General features: G+C 32.5%; 1 protein-coding gene across 1 annotated transcript; it reads right to left on the bottom strand.

Annotated features, from left to right (window-relative positions):
* Window positions 1-6,758: 6,758 nt before the first annotated feature.
* LOC110924707 (serine/threonine-protein kinase PCRK1) lies at window positions 6,759-15,707 on the bottom strand. Its single transcript, XM_022168704.2, has 5 exons — window positions 15,584-15,707; window positions 13,168-13,569; window positions 11,437-11,703; window positions 11,221-11,343; window positions 6,759-7,327 (listed from the first exon to the last, which is right to left on the bottom strand). The coding sequence occupies exons 2-5, from the start codon at window positions 13,498-13,500 to the stop codon at window positions 6,938-6,940; spliced, it is 1,113 nt and encodes a 370-aa protein (XP_022024396.1). The 5' UTR covers window positions 13,501-13,569; window positions 15,584-15,707; the 3' UTR covers window positions 6,759-6,937.
* Window positions 15,708-16,326: the final 619 nt, after the last annotated feature.

Below are 16,326 nucleotides of genomic sequence, written 5' to 3'. Positions count from 1 at the left end.
GTAAAATCAAAATTCTGCAAAATCGTACCTTGAATTCGAAGATTAGGGCTTGATTCTTGTATCTTTGTCTTTGATAATCCTTTGTGTCATCGATTAGGTTTAGTTCTATTAAGAGAGGATCTAGGGTTTTATATGGACGTAATTGCCATGTCATTTAGTCCACATAGGACATGTAGGATCAAAACAGTGTTAGTGTTCTGTTAACAGAGTGGTTCCAGCACAGATTGAAAGTCAAGTTAGAGGTGGCGGGCGTCAAAGTGTTAGTTGGGGGTGGCAGCGGCCAAAGATCGATAGCTGGAGGTGATAAAATCCAATAACCATAAAATAAATCAATTAGTTTTTTACATGTATGAATTAGATTAGCCGGATTTGTTAGGGGGTCGAGACACAAGCCAAATGCACCCGAAAATCCACCAATCACATATTGCTAACTCACCTTTACCCTAAACTTAACCCAAAAAAAACATTATTAGTGACACCACTACTATAAATCAAAGACCATGCCTTTTTAAACTACTTTCTCTCTCCCTACACACTATTTTCTCTATCTCTCCTACCCACACACCTTTTCAATCGGCTTCTACAACAACAACCCCCAACCCGATTTGGGGTACCCGGATAGGTGGGGTGGTGTTACCGGTTCGGGAACCCTACTGATTAGTTTTTAGTTAGTTTGGAAGTGTCAGAGGAAAATAAGTTGAAAGTTGAAAGTGACGTGGTATAATTCATTAGTTAGAAGCGTTATCGACCAAATAGTAAAAGTTAAGGTTGTACGAACAAACAAGAAAAGTAGAAAACCATTTTAAACATTAAAAGGATATGTACGAACAATGTTTTTTTCTATTATTTTCTCGAATATTAACCACGAGGCACCTAACGTTATGTGGACTGATGGCTGATGATCCCACAAAACTTCAATAATATATTTCTTTAAACGACACAGAAGTTCAATAATTGAGAAAGAATCTTTGAGCATATAATGTTGGTCGAATAGCTTGTTCGTTCATATATTTATTCTACCAAAACTAAGAGCCAAAAGCATAAATTTAATTTTTACACTAAAATATACATACTATTTCTTTATAATATACCTAGTGTTTTTTAATATATTGTTTAATTTATTGGGCTTATAGCTCAGTGGGTGGGCAATGATGGAGACAAATCCACTGAGGGGGTTCGATCCTAAGGCACACCTTGGTTTTTATCCGACTGTTACTTCAGCGAGGCAACTTGTGTGGAGGCAGTACGGTTTTCGGTGGAATGTCGTAACCAAGTCTAACCAACCTAGCACGGGCACGGTTAAAACAACGTAAGTCTAGACAGATCTTGACTAGGGCTGCCGTTTAAGCGGTGTGATATTGAGTCACTCAAAAACAAAGTTAACGTTCAAAAAAATATAAAAATATATCAATTTTATTTTATATTTTCATGAAATAAAGCTAATTTATTTAACAAAATTTGTTACATCGATACAACAAATATATATTAAAATATAAGTAATTACATGAATACAATAAAATCTAATCTAAATATTAATAAAAGACTCAAATTAATGTCATATGACAATCTCTCCTTCAATCTTATAATTTTATTTTTATTTTATTTTATTTAAAAATTAGATTAGAGACCCGTATATTACACAATTGATACACAGCTTGAATAAATATATTTTTTTAAATAGTATATATTTTTATATTTGACATTATATAAAGGTACTTTTATCATTTATTACATGTATTTTTTGATTGTATATAAACTTTCTTATATGTAATTCATAATCACACATGTGTAAATATTTTTTTCACATATGTAATTTAGTTATTACACACATATAACTTGGTTACTACAAATATATAAACTTGTGGTTACATATATGTAATTATAAAAATACATATAACAAAGATAAAAATATAAAATTCATGGGATTAAAATAATATATCTATGGATCATTCGTTATCTCTAATATTTTTTAGTTGAATCTTATTAACAAATATTATGTATATCTATTTATTTAGGTGGAAAAATACAATTGAGATCACTCCATAGAACACCATGTGTCCCCCAAATGATTTACTAGACTGCTAGAGTACATAAATTATTTTGTTAAATATTACATATTATAGATTGTTAGAGTATTAACATAATTTTTTTTTTGGTTATATGTTATTATTTATGTATTTTATTATTACTTGTATTGTCATTTATATTTTTACATTAAAACACTAAAAGTCAGTTATATTTTTACATTAAAACTCTAAAAAGTCTAAAATGATATATTGTCATTTATATTTTTACATAAAACTCTAAAAGTCGCCTAAATTTTTAGACTAAAACTCTAAAATGTCTAAAACGTTAGTAGAAGCTAGGAGTTGCTTATGCTTATTTTATTATAATATAATTAAGTAAGCCTTATTATAAAGCAAAGATAAATATAAATGAAAAACAAAATGGTAAAGGATAAAAAGATAAAATTCATAGGATTAAAATAATATATATATATATATTTATTTATATATATATATACACGGATCATTCGTTATCTCTAATATTTTTTATTTGAATCTTATTAACAAATATTATCTATATCTATTTATTTAGGCGGAAAAATACAATTGAGATCACTCCATAGAACGTCATATGTCCCCCAAATGATTTACTTTATTATATAGTACTAGGTTATAGACCCGTGTATTACACGGGCTGTGTGTGTATATATAATTTATAAATCTCTAAATACATCATAAGACTGAAATTACATTTTTACATATGATAGTGGAAACGATCAACTAGAGTCGTATTTTGTCGGAAAGATTCAATTAAGTAACATGTTTTATTTAAAAAAACAAAAAAGTGAAATGACCAAATGTGTCAAAAGTATTTAAATGCTAAAAATGTTCTTAATCGTTTTATTAAAAAGAAATCTTATATCATACTTTTGATAATATGTTTTCGTTAGTCATAAACAATACATCAAACATTACAAAATGTTTATATATGAAAAACAGAATGCACAAAAGTTGTTGAAACATTGGCCTAACATGACTCATATATCCTTTTGACCCGCAAAAAATCACTCATTTTGACATGAACCCGTTACAACCTGAAAAGAAGGATAAATAAAATTTAAACACCTCCCATTAAAAAAGATACAAAAATCCTATTACAAATATGTTATTGATCTCAGTAGTTCATAACATTCACCTTAAGCATAAATTATTGTGAAATTCAAGAATAAATCAGAAACCACAACTAACATGTGGAATATGAAAATTATAGATCATATGAAAAAACTTAAGCATAATTATTCATTTTAAAAAATATTAAAATGATAGGTTTTAAAATTATAGATAACTGCCGTAAAAAACAAGTTGAAGTATTCTTTAAAAAAAATAAGTATTTTTTAAGCATCAATCTTGAATTTTAAAAATTGTTAATATTACTAGCATAATATTATTAATAATAATCATTATTTAGAATTAGATATTAGTTAAATAATATTATTAATGACTTGAAGAAGAAAATGTCATGTGGTATTAGTTGAAATTTTGAATAAGAAAATGTCATGTGGCATTAGTTGGAGTTTTTTTATTAGTATTAGATTAGATAGATAGATATCTTTGTTATCCTTATTATTATTTATTATAAATTTTCTCAACTTCAATTTTAATATTGTCTAATCTATCTAAACTCTAATAAACCATTCCAACAAATGCCACATGGCAATTTCTCATGCTAACTAAATATAATATTAATTTATATTCCATTTTTATATTTAAAATACTTTACGGATAACTAATTAAAAATATTATATGGATAACTACAATAAATATATTTTACTACAAGTAACTTCTATTTTGTTTGTTATCATGTTTAACTACAATTATCACATGGCAATTTTCGTTCTATTTTGTTATCATTAACAAATAAGTATATTTTACTACACTTAAAAGTATTCAACAATATAGATAACGATTAAACATAATAAAATATAGATAATGATTAAACACAATAAAACATAGTCAAATATGTCGTAGATTCTCAAACGTATTTAGTGAAAATTATTTCATTACTTTGTTACCTCATTGGCTAACGGTGTAAAAATAATTAAAAAGTTTCCTAAAGAATTGTTGACTGTGACAAACACTTTACAAGTAGGTTGGGTATTAATTACTATAAGTATAAGATTACAAACTCGTGGAATGACTATCATGTATGTCTACTTGTCATGTTTACAACTAAACTATTTTTATTATTCTATTCATGTATACACAGGGGTATAACCTAGAATACTAAAATATAAGTAATAATACTCGATACATATACTATATTACAATGCACAAATTAATAACATATGAAGAAAATAATATTATTATAAAAACTTTAATTAAACTTCTACATAGTAGAATTGTCTTACCACTATATAAATAAATAAGTAAATCATAAAGTTCAAAATAAATTACTTTAGTATTGTATGATCTAAATTACTCAATCAAATCCTAAAAACTAATTATTATTATTATTATTATTATTATTATTATTATTATTATATATAATAAAGTAAATGCTTAGCTACATTATAATGAAATTTGTTTTTTAGTACATGAAAATAATAATGATTTTTCTTAAAAGTAAGATTAGATAAATCAAATGCTTAGCTACAATAAAATGAAATTTGTCTTTTAGTACATGAAAATTATAGTGATTAATCATTAAAGAGGGTAAATTATATTGATTAATCATTTTACATGTATAATATAACTCTGATTATATTAATATAATCTTAATGATGCCCGTATACTTTAAATAACTTGTGTTCGTTAATTATATCGATTGTTGATACCATATGAACTAGATCGATACCAACCGAACAACATCGGTATCCGTTCGGAATTCTTTTTTATTGTTTTCAATCAATATTCGATTTAATTGTCGTAGATCGATTGTTTTTTTTTTCTTTCCGTTGTTATAATGAATGCCGATACCGAAACGAACTGAACCGATACTAATAGAAAATTGTTAAAAATTCGGGGCTCCGTCGCGAAGTGAGCCTATAACCCACTAGTTTTCTTTAAAATTGTAATTCTAATGACTATCATTGCTAATTCATTAAGATTTTATTGGAGAGAGCCAAGTGCAAAACTGAGATATAGAGTAATTTTATATAAAATGAATTATCGTATTGATTGTAATCATTAGAGAGAGCCAAGTGCAAAACTGAGATATAGAGTAATTTTATATAAAATGAATTATTTTATTGATTGTAATTAAGTTTATTCGGTATATAATAAGAGTATTAATTTAGCCGTAACAACTTAATAAACTTGGAGACCTACTTCTTTCTGGTTTCTATTTTAGTATTTTGTTTTGGGCTTTTAGTACTATTAAGTTCTTTAAATTTGATAAAGCATACGTACAGGTTTCATAATACCTCAGTCACAAAGTTAACAGAAACTATGTTACATTTTCTATGCTATAGATCTGTTTTTACCTCATTGTCAGGTTTGGAGCTCAATTCTACAGGTTTGATGTGGCAGACAAGTAAAAGATAAAGGTGGCAGCCGTTTATTATTTTTTAGGGAATATTACTTAGAAACCCAAAATGTTTATTACAAATAGGAATATTGAATTTTAATAATTTTAACTATTTGCCGTTGGCCGTCAACAGTCGCAACATCAAAAATAACTACTGGTAGTCCCTAACTATTAACATCTTGGCCTTATGGACACGGACTAACAGAACCCTAATGTCGCTAGTCTCCAGAAAAACATTGTTGGCCAAAAAAAAAGGTTCCTAAAGGTCTGATAAAAAGTTACAAAAAGATTTAGGACGAAAATGTTGATTTTTCCGCCAAAAAGAAGTTTTCCGGCGACCTCAATGGGCTTTTACTAGAAAAAAGTTCCTAAAGATTCGTAATAAGGTTACAAAGAGGTTTAGGACGAAAAGGTTGAGTTTTCCAGCCAAAAATAAGTTTTCCGGCCGAATACGTTTTTTCCCGGCGACCGGAGACTAACGGCGTCAGGGTTCTGTTAGTCGGGTCCATTGAAAATCAATATGTTAATAGTTAGGACTGCGAATGGTTGAGATTATTAAAATGCAATATTCCTCATAAATATAAGTGCTTGTATTTTTTAATTACTCATCACTTGAGCATAGAGCAATAATATTATATCCTGATTGCAGCCCGTGGACGTAGGTCAGTTAAAACCGAACCACGTAGCTCCTTATTTAAGTTTGTGCAGTTTATCTTTTTGTTAAAGGTAACGCTGACTTTTATATTACTAAAAACATACAAAGGCCCATAGCAAGAAGCTACCGACCCGATTACAATTTACATCAACTTACGCCACAAAGAAACTCCATAAATGTTACGCTTGTATATTGAAACTTCGCCATTCATCCCACGATAAGTTTTTAAACTTGGACCGATTGACCACACAACCGTACACCATCTTTTTTATCTCCTCCACTAGCTTGTGTCTATTTATGTTTCCGCCTTCAAGTCTTTCATGTTTCTCGCTTTCCATATGCACCACATAGCCAAAATGTAAACTACATGAATTATAAATGTTTTATTCTTCGATACATTCATCACGTTGACGCTCTGCAACCTCGCTTCAACTGAATAATGTACTTGACTTCTTGTCGGAACGTTTACCCGTTATTCTACTAATCTGTCATAAAATGTATGATAAAGTTATATATATCATCTTACTATTAAAACAGAACCATAGCTTTGATATTACAAGCACAACAGTCAGAAAAATAAAAGTAACATCTTATGTAGTTAAAAACAGAACCATAACACTTGTATAAATATTTAAAAGCACATAATCGGCAAAAAAAAAAAAATAACATTTTTACAGACATTCAATTTCAATAAATAGAATTTTAAATAAAATTTACAAGGATACAAAAGATCTGCAGCTTGTCGTGACTTTATATCCGGCTACCGTTGACTGGCTGTTGACTTTCCAACGCAATAGCTTCTCTCACCATTTGCAGCACCTCACCCATCTTTGGCCTTTTCTTTGGGTCTTTGACCAAACACATTTCGGCAATAGAACATATCTTCTGCATCGATCTCTCAGAATAAGTGCCGTCAAGCCTCGGGTCAACTGGTAGCTTTGACTTCCCTGCACCTGCAGGGCAGCATATCCAACTCGTGCATTTGGGATTTTGCTCCGTCGAGTTTTTTTGGAGAATGGGGCGTCGGCCTGAAACCAGTTCCTCAAGAAATACGCCGTAACTCCACACGTCAATCTTGAACGTTAGACGCCCCGTTTGAACGTATTCTGGAGCTGCATATCCCTTTGTTCCTCCTACTACCTGAATAATATATGCTTCATGATATAGAATTTTGTCTCTTCAAAAAGATACAAACTTTAGAAAGTTTTTGATGAAAATAAGGAGCTTCAATTTTTTTTCCCGAGTAAATTGCCAAAATCGTCCCCGAGGTTTTGGGCATGTTTGCCATTTTCATCCAAAACAACTTTTTTGTACAATATAGTCCTTCACTTTTGGGATTTTTTGCCATTTTCATCCAAACATCTAATTTGCTTTATTTTTTCTATCAAACATTTGGATGAAAATGACAAAAAATCCCAAATCTCAGGGACGATTTTGGCAAAAAAGTCAGACGCTTGGATGAAAATGTCAAAAAATCCCAAAAGTGAAGGACTATATGGTACAAAAAAAGTTGTTTTGGATGAAAATGACAAACATACCCAAACCTCAGGGACGATTTTGACAATTTACTCTTTTTTCACATTTTGGGTATCTAGCTAGTTTAACTGTTTTCGAGTTTTGAGATAACCAACTTTCAGTTTTTTCTATTTCAGCTTGGTGGGTGTAGCCAGAAATGTTCATTTCAACCTAAAAGGCACATTAAATCTTCTAACTATTGTGTTAACTGCGATAAGCAAAACGGCTATGTAACCGCGTAACTACCTCTTATTCGCTCTCCCACTATATCAATAACGAACCAAGTACAAGTGCTTACGCGATTATCACGAATCTCTCCATAAAATTGATTCTGTAATGAACAAGCCCATTCTATACTAATTTCCTAGTAAACTATTTACACTAAAATACCTTGCTAGCTTTCCCTAGTATGATTACAATATAGATAACATGGTAATGATTAGCGGTGTAAAAGAGCTAAGTTGAGCCCAAGCTCGCCTAAGCACTAGCTCTGCCTTGGCTCATGAGTAGTTTTTCAAGCTTAGATTGGCTAGTTTATTATTCATTAATTACTTAATTATTTTAGTTTACAAATTATTATACACACACACATAATTCTGATATATATATATATATAGTTATTTTTATCATTACTTATGTATATAATAACTATTATGTTAATGAATATTTAATATCTTATATAGAAATTAGGATTAATTTCATATATACCCTTACAAACTTGAAAATTTTCATGATACCCAACAAAAACTGAAAATATCATATATGCCCTTACAAAAACTAAAAATATCATATATGTCCTTACAAAAAAAGTTAAAATATCAAATATACCCAATTTATTAAAGGGGAATTGACCTGTAATAATCCCATCTAGACCTTATTGGCCATTAATAATCCCACCTCAGAATATTCCCCCCACCAGTCCCACCTTTCACCTATTTTTCCTACAATGGTCCCCCGTTAAAAAAACTTAACGGAGTTAAGCTTTTTTCCAAATTACAAACAGATTTTTTAGGGCTTTTGATCAGAACGATGAGACGAGTCCATTGATGTAAAACTTACTTCGAAATGGTGCTCCAAGTGACTTGATTTTGGTTAATTGGAAATTTAAACACCCGAATTGAAGCGTCGTTTTCATCGTTTGGAGCACCGTTTCGAGGCAAGTTTTACATCAATGGACTCGTATCGTCGTTCTAATCAAAAGCCCTAAAAATCTGTTTGCAATTTGGAAAAAAGCTTAACTCCGTTAAGTTTTTTTAACGGGGGACCATTGTAGGAAAAATGGTGAAAGGTGGGACTGGTGGGGGGAAGATTCTGAGGTGGGATTATTAATGGCCAATAAGGTCTAGGAGGGATTATTACAGGCTAATTTCCCTTTATTAAAAACAATCTAATAAATAATCATTTTTTTAACTTCTAAGTTTTCATATATGCTTATCTTTTAACTTCATAATTTTATATAACACATTTTAAGCTTAAATTTATTTTTACCCATTTTTGTTTTTATTTTTTAATTTTTTTCCATAAACAATAGTATTCTCCATATATATAATATTTAAGCTAAACAAATTAAGCTAGAAAAGAGTAAATATAATATTTGAAGTTAAAGGTCATATATGAGATTTCAAAGTTATAGAAAAATAAAGCTAAAATTGTGCTTTATTAAATTGTTTTTAATGAATTGGGTATATATGATATTTCAACCTCTTTGTAAGGATATATATGATATTTATAATTTTGCAGGGGTATATATGATATTTTGCAAGTTTGTAGGGGTATATATGAAATTGCCCCTAGAAATTATATAAAAATAGGCTCCTTTAAGATCATGAGCCTAGTCAAACTCGATATGTGAAGCCCAGGCTCGAGCTCACTTATTAAATGAGCTACGATATAAACTCGAGCTTGGGTTTAAGCTCAATTAAGCTTAACTTGATTTGAGCTTTTAGTGAGCCAATCTCGAGAAGCGCACAGGCAGCTCGACTTGTTTACACACCTAGTAATGATACAAATACTTATATTAATAACTTATTGTAATATAGGATTATAGGGGAAGAATCATTTGAGAAGAAACTTAATGTGTAAAGAAAAAGAAGAAAGAGCATAATGGTAAAACAATAAATATTTTAGGAAACATGGATTTTAATAATCTCAACTATTGCCCATTGGCCGGCAAACGACCCAAACTTCAAAAATTCCCACTGGCAGTCTCATCTTTTCACATATTGGCCTTCAATGGACCCTGAATAACCAAACGCTGACGCCGTTAGCCTCCGGTCGCCGGAAAAACGTTTTTGGCCGGAAAACTCCATTTTGACCGAAAAAACTCAACCTTTACGTCTCAAACCTCTTTGTAACCTTATTACGCACCTTTTCTAGTAAAAAGCCCCAATTATTAAGGTCGCCGGAAAACTCCTTTTTAGCCAGAAAACTTTTTTTTGGCCGGAAAACTCAAAGTTTTCATCCCAAACTTGTTTGTAACCATAGATCGAACCTTTAGGAACCTTTTTACGACCAAAAACGTTTTTCCAGCGACCGGAGACTAGCGGCGTTAGGGTTCTGTTAGTCAGGGTCCATTAAAGACCAGTATGTGAAAAGATGGGACCACCAGTGGGAATTTTTAAAGTTGGGACCGCTGCCGGCCAACGGACAATAGTTGGAATTATTAAAATCCATTATTCCAATAGTTTATAACTCCTCCCATTAATTATTTTCGCTCTCATTAATTAGACAAAAACACTTTATTCTACGCATTTCAAAATTTATCCTGCGCATATCGAAATTTATCCTACACATATCAAATTAATCCTATACTTTATCCTACACTCATCAAAATTTATCTTACACTTTATCCTACACATATCGAAGATTGACCTTCACTATAAATTAGGTTGTCTTGAAAGAGTATATTTTAAAATTGAGTTACAAATTTAATTAGTTAGCTAATTTAGAGGAATACAACAAATTAATTAAAATTATAAATTTACCTATTTGCCCTTACAATAACATTAATTACACATATTAAATGGAGCATTTCTATTGGTTTAAAAAAAACTTATTCATTTTATTCTTACAAAAATTTCCTTCTCATTTGAACCCTCCACTTGTAAATTTGTAGTAAAAAAAAGGGTAATTGCACGGTACCCCCGACCGCGGGAGGGTTCTCCCTCCCCAGAAGGATAGCCCCATACCTAACTGGCGGTGAATCCCCAGCATCGAGTGGACCATAGGTTTTTGTAATCGACCGGAGTCGAACCAGGGTCCCCACGATTTGTGTGGGTGAGGCTGGCCACTGGGCTGACACCCAGTGGTTTTGTAAATTTGTAGTACAACATATGAAAATGCAAAAGTTACTATGTTGTGGTTTACCAATTAACCTCAAATTGGTAACATATCACACCATCAAACTCATTACAAATTCATTTATGTAGAAAAACGGGCTATAACATTTTCTTTTTGATGTAAACGTACCCCGGAAAAAGAAAGTGATAAGTTTAACAATAGCAAAAAAAAAAACATACCGAGGTTGAGACATGCGTTTGTCCATCTAGAGGACCATCCCTAGCAAATCCAAAATCCGAAAGCTTCGCATTCCAGTCCTTGTCCAAAAGAATATTCGAGGGTTTAAAATCTCTAAAGATTATCTGCAACATTAACTCAAATTATGTTATTTAAGAATATATTAGAGTAAAGAGTTAAGACAACGAAAAAGGTTAATAACGGTAGTGTCTAAACACCTTGCGGCCTCCTCCCATTCCCTCGTGTAGGTATGTCAAACCAATAGCGGCATCTAGGGCTATCTTTAGCCTCCGGCTCCACGAGAGAATGGTATCTGACTTACCCGATAAATGATCGTCTACGCTTCCGTTAGGCATATACTCATACACCAAAAGCCAGTTACTTTCGTTCCCATTTTGATCGTTACAGTAGCCGATTAGCTTCACAAGGTTTTGATGCATAATCCCCCCGAGAATATTCACTTCCGACTCCCACTGCTTGTATCCCTGTCACCCGGACCACAATCTTCAAATGAATCTTTTTAGGGAAAACATCACTATATGGTAATCAAGTTTCACGGTTATTCCATCTACGTCACTCAAACTTCTTTTTAAGAGGTTAAACCACTCAAGTTTCATTTTTGTCTCAATGTCATGTTTTTTATATACTAGTATTTTGACCTGCCGCGCGTTGCGGCGGCGTCGAAACTTAAAGTAACTTGAGCTTATACCATCAAATATTTGACCCGACTCGTTTTCGAACAAAATTTACGTCAAAACATAGACCAACTGAAAGCGCACATGAAAATAAGCACGAAAATGTATTATCTTTGACCTGAGTCATTACTGAGAAAGATGACGTCGAAACAGAAACCACCTTGAATTTATAACGAAACGTATTTAAAAATAAGCACGTAAGAAAGTAGTGTTTTGTTACGTTAAAGAATGGTACCACGCGTTGTGGCAGAGTCAAAACGTAAAGTAACTCGAATTTATACCGCCTAATAAAACGTATCATATTTGACCCGACTCGTTTCCGAACAAAACGCAGACCAACAAAAACGTACATAAAAATAAGCAAGAAAACGTATTATATTTGACCCACGTACATAAAAATAAGTACGTAACACTCAAGGGGGTCAAACTGACATTTTACAAAGTTTTTAGAAAGCTGAGAGGGTGTAAGTGGCAATGCTAAAAGTTGAACGATTGAATACACAAAAAAATCCATGGGTTAAATGGCATTGTTGTATATCTGGCAAAGAAAAACAATAAAAAAATAGAGGTCGTGTCATAGGTATTATTCCTAAGACACCCTCTTTTGTTATATATACAAATGTTGACGTAACGTGTCAATTACATGCACGCCACGTCAGCATATATAACCCTCAATCCAGCATTGTAACTAGGGGTGCAAACGAGCCGAGCTACTCGCGAGCTAACCGAGCTCGGCTCGAAAAAAAAGCTCAAACGAGCCAAGCTTAAACGAGCTCGAGCTCGAGCCCGAGCCTAAAAAACAAGCTCGTTTAGTAAACAAGCCCGAGCCTAAGCTTCGCTTATCGAGCTCGAGCCGGCTCGCGAGCCTAAACGAGCTTTCTGGTTATATATTTTTTATTAATATATTAAACATATATTTATATAATAATAATTACCATTTATATAATATATAAAAAATAACTTAATTATATGTATAATAATAATTATAATTAATATAAATTAACTAATAAATATTAAACGAGTCGAGCCCGAGCCGAGCTCGAGCTTGAAAAATTACCTTCGAGCCGAGCTCGAGCTCGAGCCTGGCCGAGCTCAGGCTCGGCTCGGCTCGTTTGCACCTCTAATTGTAACATAATAGAAACTTAGGTGGTTAAACCTCTTAAAAAGACGTTTGAGTGACTTACACAGAACAACCACCTGGTTATCGTATAGTCATTTGCATTACTATTTAACGAAAGTTTTACAAACACTAACCCTTTGTCCTCTTTTACCCCGCTTCACAGCGACATAAACATTGTCATATGGAGGTTCTAACCTCTTGATGACGCCCTTATGTACATTCCCAAATCCACCCTCACCGATCTTGGAAGACGCGTTAAAGTTATTAGTTGCTTCGTTAAGGTCAGCAAGAGAGAAAACTCTTAGATTGCTTGATCTCACATCTGGCTTTGGGTTATACTCGGTGGGTGCGGACCCCGATTGTCGAAGATCAAAATCTGATTGTGCGGTATAAAAGTTTTCGATTGATAGGCCAGGACCGTTATCTTGTGCATATTTAATAGACAAACATCGGAAATGGAAAACCATTGTTTAACGCTTGAGCAGCATGAGAGAAAGATGCATACCGTTGCTCAACGTTTATGCATATCTACAATTCTACATAGCAAAAATATCAAGCGGTTAGTTATGTATCTAAGACAGTGTTAGAAGTTAGCATACAAAATCACCTATTTAGCAAACAAATTGCGATTACATATGTATTTGTTATGAACATGCAAGATTAACGGTAGAAAAAGATAATTAGATTTTTGAGTTAAATGCCATTTTAGCCCCTGTGGTTTGGGTCATTTTCCCAGTTTAGTCCAAAGGTTTCATTTTTTATCTGTGGGTCCAAAAAGGTTTCACTGTTGCCATTTTAGTCCACTGGGTTAACTTCATCCATTTTTTCCGTTAACGAGAAAGCCAATTCGGTCATTTTATATGTAATTCTGTTAACTAGAAGGGCAATTCGTCCATATAAAATGACCGAATTGGCCTTCTCGTTAACAGAAAAAACGGATGAAGTTAACCAAGTGGACTAAAATGGCAACGGTGAAACCTTTTTGGACCCCAGGTGAAAAATGAAACCTTTGGACTAAACTGACAAAATGACCCAAACCACAGGGACTAAAATGGCATTTAACTCTAAATTTTTTTATCGATTTATATAGTATTCCTTGATTAGAGCAAATTACAAAAGTAGCCATTTTTCTTAGTGTGTTACACCCCTATGGCAGGGGCGTAGGTACATAGAGACGTACGGGTTCGGCCGAACGCGTACAAAAAAAAATAGTTTTATATATACGTGTATTTCGACATCGCACCCGTAGAAATTTCAACATTGAACCCGTAGAAAAAGCCGAAATTTAGTGATAGACAATTGATCGTTCGTCCCTCGAAAAATTCGGAACCCGTAGGAAAAAAATCCTGGTTACGCCACTGCCCTATGGTCATGTCAAAACAATTTTACGCATAGAGCCATGAGATACACGAATCTTTGTTTTGGTATCTACATTTACTCGTTTAAACACTAAATATCTTCATTCTATACACAAAATAACTATATACACACGAATCTACACACAACATACACATCACATCAGTTTAAGTCATTACTAACAGGAAAAGGTCTGCACACGAGTGGCTATATGAGTTATTTGTTTATAACATGGTTATATAGGTATATACACCAATTAATTTTAATATTATATATAACTATGGTGTTGCTTTATGTACAACTTGTATACGGGTCTCGTCAGTGGCGAAGCTAGAAATTTTTTACGGGGGGGTCGAAAACGTATATACCCAAAAATTTCTATAGAACCGGGGGTCGAAAACATATATACCCAAAAATTTCTATACGAAAACTACATATATAACACTACTGGCCGAAAAGTTCGGGGTGTCGGGCGCCCCTCCCGGCCCCTTTAAAGCATCGCCCCTGGGTCTCGTATACAAGTATACGCCTCGTATACATTCACAGCACACCACAGAGCTGACATTCCCTAACATGTATACGACCCGTATAGCTGACATTCCCTCGAAAAAGCACAACTCGTAAAAGTGTATATGGGTCGCATAAGAGACTCGTATAAGACATTCCCTGATATCTTTATATGGCTCATATACACCTATACGGGTCGTATACATGTTAGGGTGTCGAAATAAGTTTTAAGGTGTATGAGCAGCTTGAGCAAACTATAAACCTTAAAATGGAAATCTAGTAATACTAACCAGCCCTTGCTTTTTGTCCCTCAAAATGTCAAATATACATCAAAGAAAACCCAAAAGTGAACAGCTTTTAGTATAATCACTTCAAGAACTTGCTTTCATCTCCCAAAAGCAATAAAAGAACACAAAAAATCTAGTTGTTACTAAAACAAACACATTTTCCCTATTTGGAAACAGTCACTAAACTTACCATCAATGAAAGATCCATTAATAGCAATAAGAGTTCACAAATCCAATTAGTCAAACATATAACCAACCCAATTAGTCAATGAAACAATCAAGTAAACCCTAAAACTGATGGTCAGAGACAATCAAAGAATCCCACAAAAACCCATGTGTGATTTCCAAAAGTAAGATGAAATTCATTAATGGAAGCTCAAATCTTGAAGAAAAAACGCACCTTTTTATCATCATCTTCATACCATAATTCCAAGAAGGGGGGGAGGAGAGACTTTTGCAATTGCAGAAGTAAACGAAAATGTAAAATATTATTAATTTTATTAGAACTCTATATGATTTATATTGATATTGATTTGAAGACAAAAAAAAAATATATATGTCGGTAGTATCAATATTATCATAACGGGTAACAGTATTATTTTATGGTTTACACTCGATTAGGGTTGTAAATGAACTCAACGTTCAGCGACCAGTTCGTAAACCGTTTGACGGGAAGTTCGTTTATGTTTGTTCGATTAGCTTAACGAACGAACACGAACAAAAAAATTCGTTCAGTTAGCTTAGCGAACGAACACGAACACATGTCTCGTTCATTCGACTGCGTTTGTGAACGTTCGGTAATATGTTCGGTTACGTTAGTTCATGTTCGTTCGTTTACGTTCGTTTGATTATATTAAAAAATAATAAATAATAAAACCTTTTATCTAAGCATATTGAAAACTTGAAACTCTATTTTTTCTAAGTTAGCTAAAATTTGGACATTCTAAGACATTTTTTTAGGATAATTATGTCTAAGTTAGTTAAACTTGATTCATCGATTGGTGGTTGTAGTAGACTTCTTGTGTTTTGTTTATCATTTGATGGATGTATTTAACTACTTATTTCAAATGTTTAAGGATAACAATGTTTTTATTTATTATTTTCAACTTAAATGTTCGTTTTTATTTGCTTGTGTTCGTTTAT

Source organism: Helianthus annuus, chromosome 2 (assembly GCF_002127325.2).
Source record: "Helianthus annuus cultivar XRQ/B chromosome 2, HanXRQr2.0-SUNRISE, whole genome shotgun sequence".
Taxonomy (NCBI): Eukaryota; Viridiplantae; Streptophyta; class Magnoliopsida; order Asterales; family Asteraceae; genus Helianthus; species Helianthus annuus.
The sequence above is the reverse complement of the archived record's forward strand: the minus strand, read 5'-3'. Positions and strand labels throughout refer to the sequence as shown.